The sequence below is a fragment of the Prionailurus bengalensis genome, chromosome X (genome assembly GCF_016509475.1).
Source record: "Prionailurus bengalensis isolate Pbe53 chromosome X, Fcat_Pben_1.1_paternal_pri, whole genome shotgun sequence".
NCBI classification, from domain to species: Eukaryota; Metazoa; Chordata; class Mammalia; order Carnivora; family Felidae; genus Prionailurus; species Prionailurus bengalensis.
The window spans coordinates 34,013,803-34,038,719 of record NC_057361.1 but is presented as its reverse complement, the minus strand read 5'-3'; the positions used below and the strand labels follow the sequence as shown (position 1 = coordinate 34,038,719).

At 41.0% G+C, this 24,917-nt stretch overlaps 1 protein-coding gene across 1 annotated transcript in view; it reads right to left on the bottom strand.

Moving 5' to 3' along the window:
• The window catches only part of OTC (ornithine transcarbamylase), a 62,071-nt gene extending 40,790 nt beyond the window's left edge, over nucleotides 1–21,281 (bottom strand). The window contains exons 1-3 of the mRNA XM_043569930.1: nucleotides 21,045–21,281; nucleotides 8,472–8,610; nucleotides 6,688–6,769 (exon numbers count right to left, since the gene is read on the bottom strand). Coding sequence (XP_043425865.1) covers nucleotides 6,688–6,769; nucleotides 8,472–8,610; nucleotides 21,045–21,121 — 298 coding nt within the window. The 5' untranslated portion in view covers nucleotides 21,122–21,281. The remainder of the gene's footprint in view (nucleotides 1–6,687; nucleotides 6,770–8,471; nucleotides 8,611–21,044) is intronic.
• Between the last annotated feature and the right edge of the window lie 3,636 nt (nucleotides 21,282–24,917).

Genomic DNA, 24,917 nt, shown 5'->3' with positions numbered 1-24,917 from the left:
TGAGAAGTGCCATAAGAAAAATAGAACAGTGAAGGGAGATAGGGAATATAAGGAATGAGTTGTAATTTTCGTATGATCAAGGAAGCCACACTGAAACACACCAAACAGTGGAAAGAGCATGTCCTGAGGTCCTCAGGAAGGGTCACCACTGCCGGGTTCAAGGGACAACAAGAAGGTTGGTATGGAAGGTACAGTGTAAGGAGGAGAGCAGTACGAGTTGAGATTGCAGAAGGAAGGTAGAGGGGAAGAAACAACTTTGACTTGTCTGAGTAAGATAGAAAGCCACGGGAGGATTAGAGCAGAGGAGTCACACGATGGACTTATGTGTTAATATAACATCTGTCGTGGGGCAAGGGTGGAAGCAGGGAGACCTGTCACTAGACCTGTCTGCAAAAACCTGGGTGAGAATTGATAGCTTGGACCAGGATGGTAACTGCTGAAATGATGACAAAGTGATTGGATTCTTGATATATTTTGAAAGCAGAGCCAGCAGTCAACTGAACACCTTGCTTCATACCTCACTGGAAAATGTAGCAATCAGAGAACTTCTAGATTCCACCACCCCGCCTCCCTACCTGCCAGCATCTGTACCCATATATTCTACTTCCCTTCCTCTTAAGCATAGATGAACTTGTCATGCCCCGCATACTAGAAGCCACACCCCCTTGTGTACTCAGGAACATTGCTGTAGTAATTCTTCCCTTTCTCCCTTACACTACCTTCATCACGAATATGCTATTCTCATTTCTATTCTCATTTTTCACGCATTCGATGAAGGCAAATTTTCTCATCCCTATTTCTCCCTGCTAAGTATCCCTTTAACTGTTTGCTCCCTTTGCAGCAACACTTTGTTTTGTCTTTGTCTCTTCAGTTCTCTTTTCTCATTTCCCTCCAACCTATCCCCGTAAAGCTTTGGCTCCCCTCCCTCCCAACACTGCACCAAAACTCCTCTCACCAAGGTTACCAATGATACATCTGGTGGCTATTTCAGTCCTCATTTTTCTTGAATTAGCAGAAACAAAGTTGTTCACCACCTTCTGCTTGATAAACTGTCTTCAAACACTGCCCGGGACACCACACCTTCTTGCTCGTTCTCAATCTCCGTTGACGGTTCCTTCTCTTTTCCTGGACTTCTTAACGTTGATGTGCTCCAGGGCCAGTCCTTGGTCCTCTTCTCTCAATCTATACTCATTCCCTCTATAATCGTATCCAGTCTCCTGGCCTTAAATACCACCTATATGCTGATGCCTCGCAAATATCTCTAGGGCAAATCTCACTCCCGTACCCCAAACTAATAGCCAACTGCCTTCTCATCGTCTTTGTTCACGTGTCCAATAGACATCTCAAACTCAATGCTGCCAGAACTGAACTCTCAATGTCCCCCTCTCTCCTGCTCCACCTAGTCCATCCTGCTCACAGTTGCTCAGGCAGAAACCTCGAAGTCATCCTTAGTGTCTCTCTCTTACCTGATACATCAGAAATCTTATTGGCTGTCCCTTCAAAATATATCCAGAATCTGTCCCTCTTACCCCTTCCACTGCTGCCACTCTGGCCCTAGCCTCCATGTATTATAGCTACCTACTGGTGGATTCCACTGCTTCTATCTTGTCTCCACCCCCAATCCCTGCAGGTTGTTTTCAATAGAGCAGTCCGAGAGAGCCTTTTAAAATGCAAGTTAGATCATGTCCCTCTGTTCAAAACCCTGCAAAAATTCCTCATTTCACTCAGAGTAAAAGCCAAGTCCAAATAAGGGAGTACATGTTTTGCCCTCAGTTCCAGGAACATTGTTCTCCTTCTGTCCGACACATTGTATCACCCACTTATTTATTATGTCTATCGTTTATTATCTGTGTCCCCACTAGAACATAAGCTCCAGGAAGGCAGGAATTTTCCTCTGTTTTGTTCACTGGTGTATCACTTTCAAGAACCTAGAATAAATGCTGGTACATAGTAAGTGCTCAACAAATACTTACTGAATGAATGTAGGAGGGATCTTGACTGCAAACATCTAATGCTGTTAACAGAAAGAATGGAATTTTCTATTATGTGTGAAGTGAGCTAATGGAATTGAGGGATGATTATAATCACTAATCACTCTTGAGTATTAAATCTGTTTCGATATAGGAAACGTCACCTAAGCAAAGGTGAATACTGCACATTCATCAAGAAAGTATTCTTTGTGCACCTACTATGTGCCTCGCACAGAGATGAATGTCGCTGAGGGTTGGAGACTATGGAGGGAGGTTCCAGACAAAGTTTAAGACCTCCTGGCAGGTCTGCTCCAAGTCATGCTGTGACTAGAAGTCATTGTGCTATAACAATGCAGGATTGGGTTACTGCCTTTTCATCTCTGTCTCTGTGCTATAAAGAAGATTCACATCAAGCCTGGACTGATGAGGTAGGGGTAGGAAGAGGGATTATAGAAAACATTAAGAATAGGAGTCTGAGCCTTCAGCACTTCTCAAAGGAGATGAGATGGAGCGACGTTGCTTCCGAGAAGGAATTTCCTCTGCAATTGTGGTCTCTGGTCACAAAGGAACCTCAGACCCCAGTGTAAGAGCACAGCTCAAGCATTTGCCAGCTCATCGGACCCGGCTGGTGATAAGCGCTTCAGGAGGGGGCCAGAGGTTCAGAGAAGCCTCCAGGAGCTGCCGTTGCTGAGGAGAGGAGGGTAGAGGGACAGGGCTCTCCTTTCTCTTTACCCTTCATCCAGAGAAGCCTGCTTTTATCTGTCATTTGTTCATGCACTCAAGTTGGATCTTTTTGGACAAAGCGTTTCTTCTGTTAATATCTTAATACCTTCCTGGGAAAATAAGACTACATCTGATTTTGCCCTTTTCCTCACAGATCCCTGCAAGCTTTGGAAGAAGGGTATAATTAGAATTCATGCACTGGAAATATGAGGGCTCTGAGGGTTCCTGCTGGTAGAACTAAGGCAGTCGTGAACCTCTCTGTGCTTTACTTTCATACCTGCAGAATAGTATCACATTTTTTATATTGTCACCTTTGTAAAGATGATACATTTGAAATAGCTTAGAAAGTGCCAGCTTCTATGTCACCTTGAAAGTGAGATACCAAAGTTAAATAATGAAAAGAACCATCTCTTAGGATGCCCTGTGCATTTTTTTCTATCGGCTACTGCACTTACCAAGATTAATAAATGTATCCGTCTATCTGCTCAATTAATTTGCAATAAAAGAATATAATCATCAGTAGGCACACAGGAGAATTGTGCAGCTTGCCTGGCAGGCATACACAAAAGAGTGGATGAGGAATAAATGATCTACAACTACACACAGCGACGTTGGTACATCTCACAAACATAATGCTGAGCAAAAGAAACCACACACAAAAGAACATATGCTGAATGATTCCATTTATATAAAGTTCGAAAACAGGCAAAGCTAATCTGTGATGTTAGAAGCCAGGATAATGGTTACCCTTGGGTAGGGGGAATGGCAACTGGAAGGAGATACAAGGGAGGTCTCCGGGGTGCTATTAATGCCCTATTTCTCTATCTGGGTATTAATTACAAGGATGTGTTTACTGTAAGAATTCATCGGACTACATATGCATAATGATTTGTGCACTTTTCTATAAGTGTTTTACACTGAATAAAAAGATTACATGAGCAATTAATATGGCTTAAGTTGGGTGATGAATTTTATTCTGTTCCCTCAGATCAGCAGAAATACTGTTGTATCTCTGCAACTCAGGCTTGGGATAGGATCCTCAAGGACTTTCCTATGAGGAGACTGGCACAAATCTGGGGCAATAATAGACAGTTTTAATTGCATCCCATTTTCGTTCTAAATACCAAGATAACATGAGGCTCCTGGGTGGCCCAGTCAGTTAAGTGCCCGACTTCAGCTCAGGTCATGATCTTGTGGTCCGTGAGTTTGAGCCCCACATCGAGGTCTGTGCTGACAGCTCAAAGCCTGGAATCTGCTTCAGATTCTGTGGCTCCCCCCCGCTCTCTGCACCTTCCCTGCTCATGCTCTGTCTCTCTCTGTCTCTCTCTCTGTCTCTCTCTCTGTCTCTCTGTCTCTCTCTCAAAAATAAAAAAAAATTTAAAAAATTTAAATACCAAGGTAATAGGTTTTGATGGAAAATTGTGCCGAAGGACAACTCATAAGATGCATATATACATTATAAAAATGCCCTGCCATGGTTTTGGTTGAGGTTTACTGTTTCTGTAAGCATTTAAAGCAACTACTTACTCTGATTCTCCTACTGTTGAGTTTGGCAGGATGCCATATACAATTAGACCCATGGATACTTATTGAGGTTAATGATGAATACTCTGTGAACCATAACTTTTTATGGTCACGTGTTCCTTTTCTCATGTATTCGTCATAACAGGTTGCAATTTTGTGCACGTTTCAGAGCACTTCTGTATGGAAAACCATCATTTAACAAGATGCTTAATGCCATCCACAGAAACAATTTTGCTGGAACAAAACATGATAATTACCTGTTCAAATTAAATTAGATATTAAAAAAAATACATTTAATAATAGCTACCGATCCTCGGTCTGCCATTTATTAGCTGTGTCTGTGGGCCATTTGCTGAACCAGTTTCAGACTATTTTCTTCAATGGTCTTACCCTCACAGAATTGTCATAAGGATTAAGTGAGATAATCCATGTAATTAATGTAGAGCATTTGGCACAAGGTCTGCACCCAAAGGCTTATTAAGTCTTCACTCTTGGTTTTATTAATAGCTTAACTACCATATAATATATATGAGTGGTAAAACTGATCAGTTATTCGGGGACATTTGATATCAAAAATAGCATTTGAGCAGAGAAAAGTTGTATAAAACACCAACAGCTAAGAAAAATTAATTTAAAAAAACTTAAAATTGATAAATGTCCATGTACTAATCAATTATTTTGATGACTTCAAAAAAGAACACCTCTCTTAAGTTCTCACAAAATAAACTCTGCCCAACTCATAGAGGACCGCTGTTGAAAAGGAGCCGAATTTGAGAATTACTGACTTGTTCATGCAATATTCATTTTTCCTTTGCTATATGTCAGATGTCAACATATTTTGTAAAGGGGCCATCTTAAAAGAGCAAAATGTTCTCATCTGTTTTCTTCCTGGGACTTAAAGATCAGGTGACACCTTACATGTTTCCCCTCACCCTCCTTTCTTCAGTCAAGGGGCAAGGGGAGTGCATTAGTAAGAACAATGAAGTTTAGATCTGAATCCTGGTGCTCTTTGTTAAGTAAGTGAATTTACCAAGTCACTTAATCCCTTTGAACTTTATTTTGTCACATATTTGATGAACCTCATTACTGACCATTACAAGGCAAGTATTGCATGAAGTAGTTGTTTGCTTCTAAATCCTAGAAAGCTCTGATACTTGTAGATGGGATGAGCTATTTGAAGAAACAACCAATGTTTTTGTTTGTGGTTCCTCGTACTTGATCCTATCCATTTGTCCATTTGGGCAGTCATTTTATTGATTCAGGGGAGGTCTGATAAAGCAGAAATGCAGAGAGAAAGAAAAGAGGTGGTGTGTGGCTTATAAGTTTAAAAATGGACTTTTTTGAAACATTACAGAGATAATAGCTTAAGAAAAGAGAAATTTTGAGTTTTAATAGCTTACAATTCCAGGCAGAAACAGTAGATTTGAAAGACATCTTGGCGAGTCAGAGCCAGTTTTTTCTTCCTGCTTTATCACCTAGCCTCCAATACTGGGAACTGGAAGGGGAAAAAGAGGAGCAAGAAAAGAAGCAGCAGAAGAAATATAAAGTGATGGACCTTTGACACTGTACCTGTCGTCTGTCCTCCCAGGCCACGTACTGAAGGGTGGATGCATGATGGACATTTCAGATGAGTTTGGGGAACCCCAGAGCTGATAACATGTGTCTCTTGCCTTTAAGACAGAGTTCTAGGAGGCAACACATGTTATAGTACTCCGTGGCGCCCAGATTGAGGAAGGAAGGATTGAGAAAGCCTTGCAGTTTCTCTGTACACGGGATGGCAAGGAGAACTGCCAAGAGGTTGGGAGAGTCAAACCGAGAAATATTTCACGTCGTGTGATGATCCAAGTGCAGCAGACTCCACAGTGAATGGGAGACAGCCAAGGTCCAATGGGGATACGGAAGTCTCAGCAGACTCCAGTGTGGCCATTTGATGATGATGTCCTGCTGACCAATGACCAGACCCCCATAGCCCTAGATGTCTTACTCGTGTACTCTCCGGGACTTAACCATGACTGTGGGGAAAGGGAGAGGAGAACCCAAATTGACAAAGTAAACCCTGAAATGACTGAGGATTGCCTAACATTGCCAAGATTAGGTTTCCACCATCCTGCAAAATTGGTACAGGCTAGGGAAAATCCTTTACGTGTTGGGAAAATACACATTTCTTGCCCACGTGAGTTTGAAGGCTGAGAATTTGTGTCCACTCACATTTTCTACTGAACACGAAAAGCTCTTGGAGACTTCTAATCAAGTGTTCGTGGAATTCCTACAGATGACACTAACCTTTCTGCTTACAGCTTCTTTGAGAATTGGAAAGAGCATTCAGAGGCTTGCCCTGCTACTCCCAGTGACAGTGTTTTCCCTTTGTGGTTGCTAAGGAGACACAAATTCCCCCACTGGATGATTCCTCCCAGATCCTCACCCTCTGGCCCCCTCTTCAGCACAAGTGTGACCTTGTCGGTGGACTCACCTGTTTCTGTGGACAGTCTTGTTCGAGTACTTCTTTTTTCAAAAATCATGCCTAAGGACTTCCCTTGTAATAAAGGCAAATACTGAAAATTAAGGACAAGAATACAATTAAAATGAAAAATATATTTTATATCCAGTATCAAAGATTATGTTTCAAAAGTTATTCCTTACATTATCAGAAAATGTAGAACAACTAATCACTGCTTCCATCCAAATAAGCACTCAAAATGTTATTGTAAAAGTGCATTTAAAGTGTTTTTTGTCATGGGGCACCTGGGTGGCTCAGTTGGTTAAGTGTCCAACTTCAGCTCAGGTCATGATCTCATAGTCCCTGGGTTTGAGCCCCGCATCAGTCTCTGTGCTGACAGCTCAGAGCCTGGAGCCTGCTTCAGATTCTGTGTCTCTCTGCCCCTCCCCTGCTCGCACTGGTGTGTGTGTGTGTGTGTGTGTGTGTGTGTGTGTGTCAAAAATAAAATAAAAACATTTAAAAATTTTTTTTAAAGTGGTTTTTGTCATGTTCTGTACAAATAGGAGGAAGGGAACAAGAACTACAGATTATGGGCATGTAATTGCAAAATATTAGTTGCTCTGGGTTCAGCCTGAACACTTGTTCTGAAGTATGTTAATATTTCTTACTGGAACCGTCTTTTTACCTAAATCCATGGAAACCCCTATCAATGTTCAATGACCTTGAAGACGCTTGGTTCAGTAGTGTTTTCTCAGCTAGAAACAATGCTGCTCTGTCACAACATGGGGCAGTAAGACTCCTAAGGATGAAGCCTCAGCTACACTTTTCTCATGCATCCTTGTGGGAGCGCAAAGGCTTTGTTTCTACAAGTCTTTTGGAAACAGTCTGGAGAGTTTGGGTGTGGGGTGGGGCTTTTCCTTCTTCCTCTTCTGTAGATGGACTTCCTGATAGGGTGAGTTCTGGAACAAATAGATTCCTGCCAGCTAACTCTTCTTACACATGAAGTATGAAGAACAGGCCTGGGATCTTGGGGGACCTTTTCTGCTTATTTCAGGTCTTCTATGGGAATGTCAACCCATAGCACTTGGAGTCACTCCTGTTCTCAGAACTTGGAGAGCTAGTGAACTAGATTAAGAAAATCAAGGTTGTGTAAACCTTTCTTGGCCTGGCACCAGCTCTTTAAAGTGCTTTTGAACAAGCTTGGAACACGTATGCTTTCACAATTAAGCAGTCTAAATGAGACTGCTGCATGAATTAAGCGTGTTTCAAACATAAATTGCTCAAAATGCAGAATAATGCTTACAGCTAAGCACCATATCCCATCTCTTCTCCTACTTGGTTACCACTTAATTGTTTCCTTGCTAATCTGAATTATTTTCAACACGGTAACATCACTGTGAATTTTTAACATTATCTTAATAATCATATATCTGATATTCATCCACAATTGAAATTTGTTGCCAGGAAAAAAAAAAGTATTGTCCTTATGTTTAACTTGATAGAAAACACACAGAGAAAAGAATGAAGGTATAAAAATAAAATCTTTCCAGAGAAATGATTCCTTAGGTTCTGATCCAATTAATAATGAATTTCAACATTCCGCATGAGAGAAGCACAATGACTTGTCATTGAATAACTGATTTTTATGCTTTTTATACGCCTGTACACTCAGTGATAATCAATTACCTTGACTGTGTGGTTTCATGACTTAGCTACTGTTTAGGAATTTTAATATATTTTCTTTTCCCTCTTTCTTTGGAAAGGCTGTCTTTAAAAGGGCTGGTAGTAGGGGAAGGTAAAATGAAAATGCTACATACCTCTCCTTTATGTTTTATCCTCAATTTTAGATCTGCCGATAGCCATAACATATACTTAATTTCTTCTCCTGTAAAGTCCTTTAGAGTGAGGAGGTCACGACCCTTCAGCTGTACTTTATTTTGTAGTGGCTGTCCACATCTACACAAAAGAAAAAAGAAAATTCAAGAGAAACGGATATTTAAGAAAAAGACCCCATTGAACTGGGGTGATTTGGTGTTCGATTCTTGAAACAAAGCGTAGAAAATCACATGTAGCCTCATGTGTTCCTGCAAAGTGCTAACGCGCTAAAATTGATAAGGCTGTGGTTTCCTTTTTTTTTTTAATTTTTTATTTAAAAAAAATTTTTTTTAATGTTTATTTCTTTTTGAGACAGAGAGAGACACAGTGCAAGCAGGGAAGGGACAGAGAGAGAGGGAGGCACAGAATCCGTAGCAGGCTCCGGGCTCCGAGCTGTGAGCACAGAGCCCGACGCGGGACTCGAACTCACGAACCGTGAGATCATGACCTGAGCTGAAGTCGGACACTTAATTGACTGAGCCAGCCAGGACCCCCTCCATTTTTGATATCCAATATTTTGGATGTGGAGAGAAAAGAAAAATTTGAGGAAAGAGGTTGAATTCTTATTTGCTGGGAATAGCCCTCTTGGTGGCTTAGCCACTTACTAGTAGTGCCACTTCAGGCAGGTTGCCTAACCTCTCTCTGCACCTCGATTTCTCACCTAGAAAATGAGTATAATAATCTTATAGCATTGTGAGGATGGAATGATTTAATACATGCAAAGCAGACGGTGTCTGGCATAGACTAAGCACTTGATAAATTTTAGCTATTATTATTGAAATCATTAGATTATATGAACAGAATTTATAATGTCCATACCATAGAAAACATTTTCATTCTTTTTCCTCTACCACCCTTCAAATCTCTTCTTTGGAGATTTGTTCTTTACTTGTCCCTGGTCAAATACAATGGGCCTTGTGGCTTTTCTGGTAACTTTCAGAAAAAAAAAAAAAAAAACAAAACTCTGTGCTTACTTTATTCCCTCCAAAGAGTCTTAGTAAAATAATGCATAATAATAATAATGATTTTTTTTAACTCTAAGAAATGTACTGCAAGTTAACACCCTTCTTCCTTCCAGCTCATGCCTGATTCAAGCCGGCCTCCTCTAAAGGGACGAGGGACCATGAATTGTTTCCTCTATTTCCCACCTTTAGTCGCTCCAAGTAAAGCCAAGGGAAAGTGAGGAGTTAAGGGTCAGGCAAAGTCTGATTCTGTTCTAGCAATTTAGCATTGGCCTAGGTGCTTAAGGCTGACACTTTATCTTCTGGGGTCCTTTTGAGGGTCCTTGGGAGAACTCTGTCATCACTGGAAATTTCTCACAATAGTCCTTGGTGGTGGACAATTACATTTCTCCTGCCATCCAAGGGAACACATCCAGACTCCTTTCACAGAGATCTCCCCACCTTCGGGAGGTCTCTTGGCCATCATGTGAAACAATACCATGCTAAGGCTCTTTCTCAATCTGTATTGGTTCATGGAAATCCCTTCATGTACTTTGCTCTGACAAAAGTCCGTTTCTTTCCAGTATGAACGCATCTCTTATTCTGCCATCAAAACAGCTAGGCAGCCTGTCCCTCTTACTCTAGATTTCCTAGGTAGAGACTTGAAATTGGTGTGCAGTGTCCCCAAGCTCTCCTGTTGAACCTATCAGTGCCATTGGAGCCACGTTCCCTAGGCTTGAGTTGAGGGAAGAGTACCTCTCCCCGTCATATACAATGGTAAGACTTTCAAAATCTTCTTCCAATCTACGCCCATCTCTTGGTTTCTGCAATACATTTTAGAAGCTGGAAGTGGTCACCAGTGGGTTGCAAGACTAATTCTTGTGTATCTCCTTTGCTCCTGTTTTAGTGGCGTAGCATCTCGCTTTGGAATGAGGGAAGAGAAAACCCCTATTGGGCCTAAGCAGAAACCGAGACGGAAAGAGTCCCATTTTAACACTTTGTTACATTGTGATGGCAATAATTATTTTGGGGGGTAATCAGTATCTAAAATTGAAAACATGTATTCTTTTGTTATTCCTAGTGTTATCTCTATTTAACAATAATTATATTGTATGCCATTAGAAATTGTGAATAATGAAGGGCAAATTGTGGTTCACCACATGGGCTAAACATTAATTTTACTAGAAGCAGAACCATTGTCACAAAATGATCATGCTTGAATTCTAGCTTAAGAAAAGAGCTTGTGCTACTTGAGATGAAGAGTAAATTCTCTGGTGGGAATTTCTATATGTCTTTTTGCAATGGTGACAAGATAGGTAGGAAAATCACAAATTCACTCAATTTTGTTGTTTCCACTGCATGACATCAAATAACTTAGACAAAAGAATCTTTCACTAAACCCCCAACTTTCTGGCAGAGTTGATTGGTTCGTTTAGTCTTCTATAGATGAATATTTTTTTCAGTTGATTTTTTGTGACGTTAAGCCCTTCAGAGATTCTAGTTAGTAAGAAAAGGAACTTCCATAAAGATCGAAGTTTTGTGAGTTAGTTGGCTAATGGTTGATCGATTGATTTAATGTAGGATACCAATACCATATTCAGTCCATAGAAATTAGTGTTTTCAGCTTGTATGTGGATCAAAATTTTGGTCAACATTCCTGCTTCAAAGATGTACCATAGTCTTCAACTTGTAAAAATATGTCATTCATCTACTCTCTAAATGGAAATTTCTTTAAGGCAGTGGTCCACAATTTATTTTTATTATAGACCCATAACATAAAACATTTTGAACATGGATCCACAATGTATGTTTGCTTATTTGTATATGTGTTACTACCCTGGTAGATTGTGTAAAAAACAGAACACAAAAAAATGTAAAAGTTTAGATGAAGGAGAACCAAAATTTTAAACGTAAATTCGTAAATATACAAAAAATATTTTGCTGGCTAAAGACGTTTTAGAATAGACCTTCATTTTCTTCCTTCCATTAGAACTCTAGTAAAAATCTTAGAAAACTATGTCCAAGACTTGGATGATAGTATTCAGAAATTTGAGAACTTTAAAAACATGGCCTTTAGGCAGAAAATGTGTTTTTACATTTGCATTTTGGTTATATGTCTGGTTCTGATGTTAATTAGTGATAATATTAAGCAACACTTGGAATATACAAGTACCGATATTGTTAAGAAGTAAACCCTTTGACTGATACTGATGAATTGTTTAGAGTCAACTGGACCTGGGGTCTGTAAACACTTTATCATGTCTGGCCTGAAATGGAGGCATGGCAGCTTAAACTTTCCCAATTCACATTGAAGGCATGTTTGAAAATATTTTTTTCTTTCTGGAATGAGGTCCAAGTAAGATAAAATCACAGAAGATAAACTCTCCTGACTGTGTGTCTTACAATAAAGCATTAATATTCCATGGCTTAAGACTTCCTCCAGTATTATTTTTAACAGAGAAAAAAACCTTGCTGGAAACCCCTGCTCCCTAGGATTTAAGAAATGTGTGAAACACCACTATAGTTGGTAAACTCACATCCATTGACAACAGGAGAAACCACTGGTATGCTAATTTTGAGGACTTCTTGCCTAGAGCTTAAGTTCAGACTTCTGGCAGTTTTAGAGTCCACAAAAGCTGAGTCTCCAAACTGCAAAACTTAAAGGATTGAACACCCTCCCCGACTCTCAGCCTTTGCAGGCTTGTGTCGTGTCTATCTACTTCCTTCTTTTTTTTTTTTAATTTTTTTAATGTTTATTTATTTTGAGGGAGAGAGAGAGTGCAAGCTGAGGAGAGGCAGGGAGAGAGAGGGAGACACAGAATCTGAAGCAGGCTCCAGGCTCTGAGTTGTCAGCACAGAGCCTGATGCGGGGCTCGAACCCACAAACTGTGAGATCATGACCTGAGGCGAAATCGGACTTAACTGACTGAGCCACCCAGGCACCCCTCAATCTACTTCCTTCTAAATACTCTTGGGACTACAAGTTTTATTCAACAAAATATCACGGATCTTGGAATTGTGGTAGTGGTTGGTGGCGGTGTTGAATCTCAGAGAAAAAGAACTGAAAAAGGAAAAGAAATTATGCATGGAACTTAATTTTTCTCCTGGGTTCTCATGAAAGGAAGCAGGAAAATAATGGTCAAAGAGGAGACTCAACAACACCTTCAACTACTGCAGAAAAGCTCCAACTTTCAGCTCTCTAAACAGAAGACAGACTAGGAGAAGTAAAAAGTCTCGGGGTCTTTCTCAGATTTGTCCTTATACTCGAAGAAGTTGGGATTAGGGTCGGGTTAATGTTCTACTGTTGGGATTGCATTGTGAGATGCATCTCTTGTTATTTCTCCATTGACAGACTCAAATTTAAAAATAAAAAGAAGACACCAACATCCTGCTGGAATCTTCCCTTTTTGTCCGGACCTTTCATTTAAAAATGTGTATAGCAACAGAAACCTTATTTCAAATTCTCTTTCTTAGAGCACAAGTAATCAGAAGAATAACTCTTTGTGACTCCAATCTCCATACGGCAGCCACTGATAATATTGCCTTCACTTTTGTTGTCCTGGGATAGCATCTCCAATATATGTTAGCAGATAAGCTTTAAAAAAATACAGATGAGGTGCCTGGGTGGCTCAGTAGGTTAAGACTCTTGATTTCAGCTCAGGTCATGATCTCACAGTTCGTGCAATCATGAGATCAAGCCCCACATGGGGCTCTGTGCTATCAGCACAGATTCTCTCTCTCCCTCGCTCTCTACCCCTCCCCCACTCATGCCTGCGTGTGCGCACATGCTCTCTCTTTCTTTTCCATACTCTCTTTCAAAATAAATAAACATTTTTTAAAAACCATAAAATGCAGATAGTTCTGGCTTTGCATAGTAGTATGGGACTGTAAATGACCATTAAATCTGCAACCATGCAAAGCAACTTTATTAATAAGTGGGAAATATCACAATTGTTCTGTGACTTTTAATGTTTTGTCAAAACATTTAGTACTCTCCTTTTGTCAGTTATAAATGAGTAGGGAAATGAAAAAATTAGCAAAAGTGAAATATATTTATTATGCCATAATTTAAAACATTAGAAGCATTGAGAATTATAGTGTTTTATTTTTTGTAAAAAATGGTCAAGAGTAGTTTGAACCATGCATGCTGTCTTCTTATTATATAGCATATGTTATAGAGCAAACATCTTGTCTATGCTTTGGTGAATTGCCATACTCTCTACGTTTGGATCACCTGCCAACATTTTATCCTTTGCACTTTCGATATTATAAATTATCTCTGAGAATTCATTTAATGTGACGTGCTTTGCTGGTGTCACTTCCTATGGAACATCTTTACACTCGGTGTCACAACTGCTTTCCTCATTTATGTAGGTAAGTTTGTCTTCACTAAGTTCCTCTGGCTGCATAGCTGCAGCCTTTCAAACAATTAGCAGGGTCAACAATACCACCATAAACTATTTCTTCTATAAATGCATTCCCATTTGATTCAAATTTTACTGCCAGTGTTGTGGGGTTTTTTTTTTTTAATTTCTCTTCTGTACGTTGATCTCTGTCAGACAATTCCTCCTTTCGATTATTCATTTTTATAAAGTGGCACCTAAGCTTATCATTGGGAAAAAAGAAGGCATCACAACCACACTCGTTGCTGTTTGTAGGTAAACTGAATGACAGATGCCCAGTGAGCAACCACCAAAACTTTGAAAGAAGTCATGCGATTGGTCATTGATCATGATGTGGAGCTCTCATTCACATAGTGATTTGTGGACAAAAGAGCGAGCAGTGAAGTTTTTCCTTTATGCAACTGCTCACAATTAATATACTGTGGCAGCTGAAATCAACAGTGTACTCAAAAGACTGGTGTTATTTGACTCAACTGTGCTAATTGAAATCCCTGCATATTGGGACCGTGCAAAGGAAGGAATGCCTGTGCTCCAAAGGCTTTCTCATTGCAGAACTCTTCACATACCATTCTTTCTGTCCGGAACACTCTCCCCTCAGCTCTTGATGCTGGCTTTCTCAGCCTTAGGCCAAGGGCTTAAACACCACCTCCTGGGAGATTCCTTCCCTGACAGTGTTGAGTAATCTCCGCTTTGCCTTCATGTTGTTCATGCTACTTACCATAATTTTTAAATATGTATTTATATGTCTGTTTATATTACTTACTTTTTATCTTCCCATTAAACTATATGATCCATGATGGCAGGGATCCTGCCTGTTTTATTTATTAATGTACACCCAGTGCTTGTTACAATGTCTGGGATATAGTAGGTATTCAATAAATATTTCCTAGGTAAATGGGCGAATGAATGATATTACGTGTCTGGACAAAAGTAAAACAATTTGTATAAGAATGAATTCAGCAGATTTCTGAGAATTAATTTAGAGAGATTTTCCATGATGGGTTTTCAATGTCCTTATGAAAGTCTGATGACAAAAAAAAGACACCAAGAGCCCCCAAAACAGAATTATTGTTGAGGGAAGAGCAAGTATGGGCTGTAGCCTAGGCTGAGCACAAGGCCTGAGTGTCATGGAGGAAAACTGATTGTGGCCTAGTGTGTTGCTAAAGCTGAAATTCCCCCAGGGCTCAACGACTCTGGTGTAGTATTTGCACTCCTGGGAACAATAGTTGGACATACGCACATGAAGCAAAAGCATTATAACCTCGGAACTCAGGCACAGCAGTCTGAGTCAAGTGCAAAAACCTGGAAGACTGGTGAGAGGATCTGGTGGGACAAACTTTTGCCCACAGCACCCTGAGAGCCAAACCCAAAGTACAGTAATAGTGAACTATACCAATACTTTGGTTCCCTCTCTCCACAAGCCCCTTTTATACTAAGCCCCCAGGGCTCTTGGGGACAAAAAGGGTAGAGAGGTAGATACTGTACATCTGGTTATCATGGTATGTGAGTGATTAACTGGAAATGTTTTTAATTGCATCTCAACCAGTGAAGGGGAGTCATACTGTTTACGCCATTGAAAAATCATTAGACTAGTCACTGCCTTTCTCTGTTCTATCCAGGAGGTGGGGCAGGAAGTGTTCCCATAGGAAAAATTGCTGCTTTTCATAGATATCAGGAACTAACCAGGAAAATTTATCACTGGAAGGAAAGCAAACACAATGGTTCAAGTTTAAGTTCCTATCCTGTTTACTGTCTTCTCATAGACCTCCTCTTGGCTCTGAAATGGAGCTGCCACACCTCTTTCCTAAGCTGCTTAAAATGTAGAGAAAAGCAGAAGAGGTCCACAGTTGTACCTTTGTTGAAACACCTCTGCCGTAGGCCTCCCCCGCTTTTTTCCTGGTCTATATCAAGCATTTCTGGCTTTCTGGTGATAAACCCACACACAAATTATCCAGCTAAAACCACTGGCATAAATGGCTACTTATAGAGACCTCATGCTTCAGTTGGAGGCAGCCTACCCTGGTTCTCGAGCGCCTGAACCAGGGCCAGAATCACTATTTTAGTGTTCCCATAAAAATACTTGGTTTTCTCGTACACATAATAGGGAGGATCCAATACTGGATGAAACAATGGGAACCACGTACAGATTTTCTGTCAAAACTGTCATTGCAGTCTGGTTAAAGCCAGAGTTTTTGAAAAAGGCAAGACTAGTTCCTTACATTAATTGTATCCCTGGAAGAAATAATTACAGAGATTTCTCAGCCCCAAATCACTGAATGCTAAGAAGTTAAGCCAAGGTAATAGTAGATCTTTGTATTAGCTTTACCCAAATATCTTCCTAGGTAGAAAATGGAAGCATATTCTGTATTGGCAGAATAAAGCCTTTCATTGCAAGAGTCTGCGTTTTCTAACTCTGGTAAATTGTTTGGAGCACGGGAGGAGACCTGGATGTGTTCCCTTGTATAATTGTATTTTGTTGGAAGAGAAAGTGCTTGATTTGAGTAAAATGTGGTCAGTCAGGGGCGTCTGGGTGGCGCAGTCGGTTAAGCGTCCGACTTCAGCCAGGTCACGATCTTGCGGTCCGTGAGTTCGAGCCCCGCGTCGGGCTCTGGGCTGATGGCTCAGAGCCTGGAGCCTGTTTCCGATTCTGTGTCTCCCTCTCTCTCTGCCCTTCCCCCGTTCATGCTCTGTCTCTCTCTGTCCCAAAAATAAATAAACGTTGAAAAAAAAATTTTTTTTAAAAATGTGGTCAGTCAGAAACAGACTGCCAGAATAGGAAAAAAATTCAGTGTTAAGTGATATTTTGATTCCCATGGAAAATTTGAGATGAAGACTTTATCTTCTGGAGGCATAAGGGGGTAGTCAATGGGCCGTATGGCTGAGATTTTTGTGTTTCTTTAATGTTGCAGATTGATGCAACCATTAAGGCGTATGTTCTTGGTTTTATTTTTTCTTTCTTTACTAAGATATCTTGGCTGTATTTTAAAAAAGGATACTGCGTAAGGGTAGAATGGCCAACTTTATCAGTTTGGAAGGATCAAAATAATCAAAGCAGTGGAATAAAAACAGCAGTGGTTTTAATTATTCAAATTCTAGTCCTAGTCAAACTTTGACCTCGGGACGATCACTTTCCATCTTTGGCCTCAGTTCTTTATCTGAAAAATTAAGAAAATGAACTTACAATCAGTGATCTGCCTTGTCTTTGTCTTCCGCAACATTCGTGAAGTTTATAAACACAAGATTTCCCATAGGCCCTACTGGAGCCATCCGAATTCTCAGTGGCCTGCCTTTAATTTCATCCCTTTCTTGCCATCTCAATATTGGAATGCATGCAAGGGAGACTGACTTTACCTTCACAAAACCCTTGAATCTCATCCTACTGATTTGGAAAAAAAAAAAAAAAAAAAAAAGCACAAACGGTCCAAATTTCTTTACTTTATTAACAATAATAGTTTATTACTAAAAATCGACTTGCAACCTTTCTCACTGTTGCCACATGCTCACATGTGGTATAAATCACTATTGTAATGGGGGGACTAGGTGGTTCCTAAGATATCTTAGATCGTCAGCCTTCTAAAATGATGCAACTTCCGCTCATCTGAAAAACGAAGCAGGCTCGCTTTGTGCAGACCTGCTATTATAGGTCTGGAACCCTGACACTGTTGAAAATCTGTAGCTGCCCTACTTCTTCTATCTTAGTTAAATCACTACATTACTAAAAATAACAAACCGGAAATAAACCCAAATTTTATTGTCGGCCAAGGGAAATATCATGACCCCCTTCCACGCCTGATCTCAGACCCTGTATAGTTTTGTGAAGCCGGGAAGTATGTTTTTAACAGGGCATTCATTTTCAGTTAGGACAGAAGACGTGACTAATCACAGAGGACTGTTTTCTCTCCTCTAGGCAAGAGCACGGATGGCCTGTAATCACTTCATCGGTGTGTCCACACGCGTACAGATAGCATGGGTGTGGGATGAAGGGAGCATAATGAGTTATGTAAGCCCTTAGAGAGGTCTGGAATGAAATACCTGAAAACCAGTCACCTCCGCTCCAATCCATAACCTCCACAAAATTGGGTGGCTTAGCTCAATATTCTCTGAAGAAATTTCTATTTGTGAGATGAAATTGAACTGCACTTACAAATTGGTCTTCTCTGATAAAGAAAGAGATTTTTTTAGTGATTTCTTTAAAAGCTCTAAGTGGTTTCCCTAATAGGCAACAAATCACAGGACACTGTCTATTATCCAAACACCGCCAGGCTCTAGAGCCTTGTTTGTGAGATGAAAAGCCTATGGATTGGGTCTTCTCGGCAGTCTTGGTGTCTGATCCTATTGATTTGGGGGAAAAAAAGAAATAATAATTGACGAAAAATGATTGATTCAGGAGGCTGCATGAATGGTTTCAGCCTCACTTAAGCTGTTATTTTTATCCTGTCCATGGCAATATGGCTGCTCACTTCAAAACGGTGCGGTACCCGTTTTATGGCATTGCCAAACACCGACCACACATTTCTTATCACTCTCTGGTGTTAAGGTCACATGGTATATTCTGTAGCAAGGTCCCTCCACCCTTCCCAAGAGATATGGGTCGGGGGTGGGGGGAAGAACTCGACTCCCTGTGGAAGGCTGAAAGTCAAAGTACAATACAGGCAGAGTTGACTGGGAGTTTTCACTGTTGTTGAGAGGTCATCAAAGGCCTTAGGTCTTACTGGACCTCAGCAAATCTGAATTCATCTAGCTGGCAAGTAGCACGGCTAACGAAAAGAGTTGGAAAGAAAAATACCCACGCCGCATGAGAACAACACCGTTTCAAAGTCAGCCCATTTTCATGAGGCTTATGCTCTTAAGTTTCTAATGGCATGAGTGATTCGAGGCTCTCATATTTTCAAATAGTAGGTACAGATTTGGGCTGATTTAGTTAGGCTTTAGCCTCAGCCCCATTCACTGTGAGAGACAGCTAGCCAGGACTTTGAGAATTATGGTCTGACTACTGGATGTAGATGATAGCATATTAGTAAATACCAAAGAAGCCTCAACATTTGGCAGATGTTTTAGTTCCAAACATTTAATTTGTGACCGTTATTTATTTTTTTTTTGCTTCTTTTTTTTTTTATTTTTTTTTCAACGTTTTTAATTTATTTTTGGGACAGAGAGAGACAGAGCATGAACGGGGGAGGGGCAGAGAGAGAGGGAGACACAGAATCGCAAACAGGCTCCAGGCTCCGAGCCATCAGCCCAGAGCCTGACGCGGGGCTCGAACTCACGGACCGCGAGATCGTGACCTGGCTGATGTCGGACGCTTAACCGACTGTGCCACCCAGGCGCCCCAGTGACCGTTATTTAAAAAATCTCTCGTGGTTGGTGGGTTTGAGCCCCGCATTGGGCTCTGTGCTGACAGCTCAGAGCCTAGAGCCTGCTTCGGCTTCTGTGTCTCCTTCTCTCTCTGCTCCTCTCCTGCTTGCACTTGCTCTCTCTCTCTCTCTCTCTCTCTCTCAAAAATAAACATTAAAAATCAATAATCACTGTAATTTTCAAAGAAGAGTAGAAGTTTAAGTTTCAAGCTTTGGCTGTTCATTCAGGTGATTATTTTCAGCTCAGTGATGATTCTTTGTTAAAAACTATGGGAAAAAATGTCATCAAACTGTTATCTGATGTAATGCAGTGACATGGAATAATAAAATAATGAACATTGGTCTGTCACTTTACAGTTTTCACGCGCATTATCTCGCTGATTATCACTAGACTGTGACTTCATGTGTCTGGTATGAAGTACCTTCTTTGCCACTGTATCTCCAACACCTTGCAAGGAGCATGGCTCGGAAGTAGGTGCTCAGTGAGTATTTATTAAACGAATGGTTGAACCACCTTGTGATGTAAGCAGAGCAGGTATTACTCTTTTTCCCATTTTATAGGGGAAGCAACAGAAAAGTTTAACGACTTGCTCAAGGTGATAGAGCCAGAAAGTGGTGGTACCAGGTCTTGAATCTTGTTCTTTAGACTCCAAAACCTGAGATTTCCTCCACATCCTTGGGTTATGTGGTCAAACTCTAGTACTAATTGCTAAACCCCAGAATTTCTCTCGGCCTCATAAACCTTCTCTGTAAAATAAGAGAAGGCTAATAATATTCTGTGGCTCTGACGTCCCACCTAGGTCTAATACTATGAGCTCAATTTACAGTATCATTTACAATGTCATTCTGGCTTCTGAGAGTCTTCTATTCACCAAAGAAATGGTGCTAATGATACAGTCCAGAGAGGTCAGAGCTGTCAGGTGGCCCAGAGGAGGGACTCAGGGCCACTGTCAAAGACCCACTTAGTCACAGTGGAAGAAAACTTCAGACAACTTCAGACTAGAAGCTTCTCCTTTTAGGAAGTCAATGAGGTTGTTTTGAGGTTGGTTGGAAAGAGTCTCTGGGAAAATTCTATGTGATTGTTAACATGCAGTTACTGTAGAAGCTTTCTGGCAACGATGTGCACATTTGATGGCCTTGCTTCCTCAGTTAGCTAGTTGCCCCTATCCCCTTCCCCACAGACACACCCCACACCACCCCCACTGCATGCTCAATAACTATAGAGCAGGATGTAACTCATAGAAAGAATTCACTGGAAACAGCCGCCTTTCACATGCTACCAAGAATTTCAGGGATAGATTCCAAACATGGATTTTGTTTTAAAAATTTCATTATCCTCATCACACATAAGGCTCCTTGGCAGAAGCTTTGTAAATATTTATCTGGTTGTTATTTGGGGGTCTCATTTTTTTTAAGAACTGATTAATCCCCACTCCCTAGAATGATGTATTATTTTCAAGCAAATCCAAATACAAGCTGAAGACCCTGTGTAAATTGGTTCTAATTTTTCTTCAGCCAGGATCCCGTTTAGAATGTACACAAATGGAAGATGTCAAGAACATTTAGCCTGTTACACCCTAGGAGGTTAGTGACGCACCCCCACACCCCCTGCTCCCAGCCTGCTCTGAAATCTGATTAGAGAGGACTGAGAAATGAAGGCTCACCTGGAATTAGAGACAGCTGTCTCAAATAAAGGTAGAGCCTGGCACTAAACCCTCCAAAACGACGCCTTTTCGAGGCTGTGCTCCTTTGCAGAATAGAACTTCAGTTATCACCATAGTTCCTAAGTCAGGCTCCAATCTCTGGCCATCACTTACCGAAAATTTCGAACCACGAAATTGTGACCATCTCTAAGAGCTGCCTTGTTCAACAGGGTCCTCAAATTAAACAGCATCTTCTTTTGATAATGAAAAAGATCACTGTATGCTCTTGAAAACGCCTCACCAAGGTCGACAGACAGTGGGCTCCACCTAAAAGCTAAGAATGCTTTCAACTGCAGTGCGAGAGCAAAGGTAAAATCACCCTTCAACTACCTTATCAAATTCCCCTGGTTAGAGATACTGCAGGTCAGGGTACAGGAATGCCTGCACTTTAAGCCAAGCTCCACCACTGCGTGTGTGTGTGTGTGTGTGTGTGTGTGTGTGTGTGTGTCTGTTTAGAAGGAATCCTGATTCTTTTGGTGACCAGACTCCTCATTTTTCATAATATATTTATGCTGTCACATACTTGCACAAAATCAATTGATAAGTACTCATTGGGCGTATAATATATGCAGGGAGTTGCAGTGCTGGCTGCTGTGAAGGTACGTAGAAATAACCCACTGAGAAAATGTGAATCGTCAGTGCAGAACCCCAGATGTAGACATGACAACCCGGAGTATTTCCAACGGTATTTCATTTGTAACTCTAAGTCTCAGCTTTCCCGCAAAAACAAACAGAAAGAAATGCCCCGGAGCTATTTTTTTGGTGGCAAAAAGCTGGAGTGGGGAGGTATAATAAAAAGATCTCAGTCCTGGAGCTCCCATTGTGCCTTGCACATAGTAGGTCTTCGATAAGCAAGTAGTTGCTTATTAATTCTAGCAGGAACCCACAATCAGTAGAAGTGGGGAGGGGGTACCATACGCTCCTCCCCTGGTAGCCTCTCCAGATCACTAAGAGGTCTTCCAATGCTTTACATTTATTCATTCATCCACAGTTATAAATCAGATATTTTCAAAATCCGTTCTGTGTCAGATATTGGGCTAGGCTGGAACTTCAGTGAAGGAAGATGATCTCACTGTCACAGAGTTTGCAGTTCAGTAAGTGTGATAATATTTGTAAATAAGCATACATAACACAAGCCCGTAGGAGAGGTCCAGATAAAGCGCTACCATATCACAGGGAAGAAAAAGTACTCTAAGCTGGGAAGGGTGGGAGGCAGGAAAGAAAGGGCTGCATCTTCTGATCAATTTATGTGACTTTAGCAAACCCAGGTAAACACTCGCTGGAAGTTTATGCAATGCAAAAAAATATGCTATTTAAAAATTAATTATGGCCACTTCAGGAACCGGAATGGCTACGATGTCATAATTAATGTCAGCAGGGAAATAAATCTTATTGCTATTCCCTTCTACTTACAAAGAATGATGAGGGACAGAGCGGGAAAGACTGAACTGTTCAAACCTTTACTAAGTCTTCTGTTCCAGAAAGAATATTCCAGGCAGAGGCAAGTGTTCACAAGGGTACAAGAGTAAGAAGGTATAGAGTGAATGTTCCAAGTGGGAGAATAGAAGTCTGCTTTGTTGGAAAAGACTGTAAAGCATCTTTGAAGAGGCAAAAGAGGCCAATTGTTGGATAGGTTTCAGACAGTGAAATTGCTGTATGTAATACAAGGAAGGAAATTGAATGTTTGCAGTGAGATTGAGGGAAAAGAGGTCAACCCGTATGCTAGTGTAAAGCCCATATCTCCAGTCAAGTGTGCTACCTACACAAACAACTCGTGTTAGCAATGCTTGGGGAGAAATCAAGTGTCTGCAGTGCTGTGGTGTAGAAAGTAGGTGGCATTTCTGAGATGCCAAAGCGACTCAGAAACCCTTCTAATTCTACTGAGGTAGGAGCTCAGTCCCTCAGAGGAGACTAAGAAAACTGAAACCACCCACAACCCCTAGCGAGATTGGAAGATAAAAGGTGCACCACACGTGGGATGAGGTTAGAGGCAATTTCATTGAATCTCAAAAGACGGTATCTGGGTAACATGTGGAAGAGCACCATAGAGGGTTTGACATTCATCCTCAGAGTTCATGCTTTCATTGACCCACACCATGACTCCTCTAATTCCATTTTAACTGCGTGGTTTGGCACCCTACCTAGTTCCCTTTCTTCACCCAGCCCTCCATTCACTCATTTTTCTCTTCCACCACCAACAGTTGTGCAGTGATCACAGACTGGGTCTCTGTACCAGGTGGGCTCTGAGGGAAATAGTGATAAATAGGAGTGATGGATCCTTTCCCACTCGGAGTCAACCATTTTGTCTCTGTGCTCTGACGCCAGGCATTCTAACCAAGGGGGAGGGGCTTGTTCTCTGCTTCCTTGCTTCAGAAAAGAAAATGAAAAAAAAAAAAAAGTTCTGCTTTGTGGCATTGATGGGCTTGTGTCGTGTAAATGCTCCCACCACGGCCAGATCCAAGCTCCCAAAGTGACATCACTGAACATGGAGTTGGGGGAGAGGTGTAGGATGGGCTCTCACAAGCCATTGTGAGCACAGCACTGCCGACCACTCCTATCCGGAAAGGATTCTCTCTAGATTTGGAAAGGAATATTGGGGCCAGATTGTTGAGGGCCTTGAAAGCCAGATTATGGGGTTAAGAATTTAATCTATAGTCAAATAAGGAAGATTATTAAAGTTTTAGAGCTGAGGCAGACAAGGGGACATATGTTACTATCTGCGCCATATTGTGAAAACACGAATCCAGCAGCATTGTGTAAGAAGTATGGTGGAGAGAATATGGAGGCAGAGACAAAGGTTATTGTGTTAGAACAAGGACGTGAGCACATACTGGGGATGTGGAAATAGAAAACAGAGGATGGATGCAAGAAAGATTTAGGGATTAGATTCCACCTATCAGAACAACTGATAGGATGTGGAGGGAAGGGAAATGGTAAAGTTAATGAGACTCCAGGATTCCAAGTGTATCCTGTCATTTGACATTTGAGCCTAAAATTCCAAATGGCCAAATGGTACCATTGAGGATGTAAAGAATGTTAGTTTCTTGATGTTTTTAAAAAAGTTGTTCTTTTTTAAGTTTATTTATTCTGAGAAAGAGAGAGAGAGTGTGGGCAGGGGAGGGACAGAGTGGGGGGGGGAGGGAGAGAATCCCAAGTAGGCTCCATACCAACAGTGTATAGCCCAATGCAGGGCTTGAACTCACAAACCCATGAAATCATGACCTGAGCCAAGATCAAGAGTCAGATGCTTTAACCAACTGAGCCACCCAGGCGCCCCTGTTAGTTTATTGACATTTAAAGCTTATAAGCATCATGTATGAACTTGAAATATTCCTTTGAAATTGCTACTGTTTCCCTAGTGAAGTTCAGGCATCGAAGGGGGAATCAACATGACGTAAAGAATTATGGGAAGGATGCTTGAAGATCAAATGCCATCTCTGGCTGGGTTGCTAACAGATAGCAAATTTGACCAAATCAATCACTTGACTGCCCTTTCACCCTCCGGGTCCTCACCTGTCTAAATAAAGGTTTTATAAAGTGAGCTATTACACTACTTGCTAAACTTTAACATGATAACCAAACATGAAGTGCAGTGTCTAACAACCTCAGCATAGCTATTGCCAAAGATCTATTGCAACTTTGAGCTCTGTACAAATAAGACATATGGCTGTGACTGCAGTGAGAAACTCTGTTTATTTCAGTGTTAGTAATTACATAAATACTTTTTATAGCTGGTTGTATGGAATCTTTAGAATCCTAGGAAATGTAAAGCATTTGCATGCAGTACACACTTGAGTTACAAGCCCTGTGAAATTGTCACTGGTGCTCTATCTCACACTAGATAAGAACAAAAAAAAGCACGTATCCCAGTGTGAGACCAGAAACCATCCTGTGACCGTGAGGAGGAGCAGCCTTAGAATGAAGTGTGGTTTGCCAGAGTGCAAGAAAGAAGGAATCTTGGTCATTTATGACATCACTGAGTTGCAA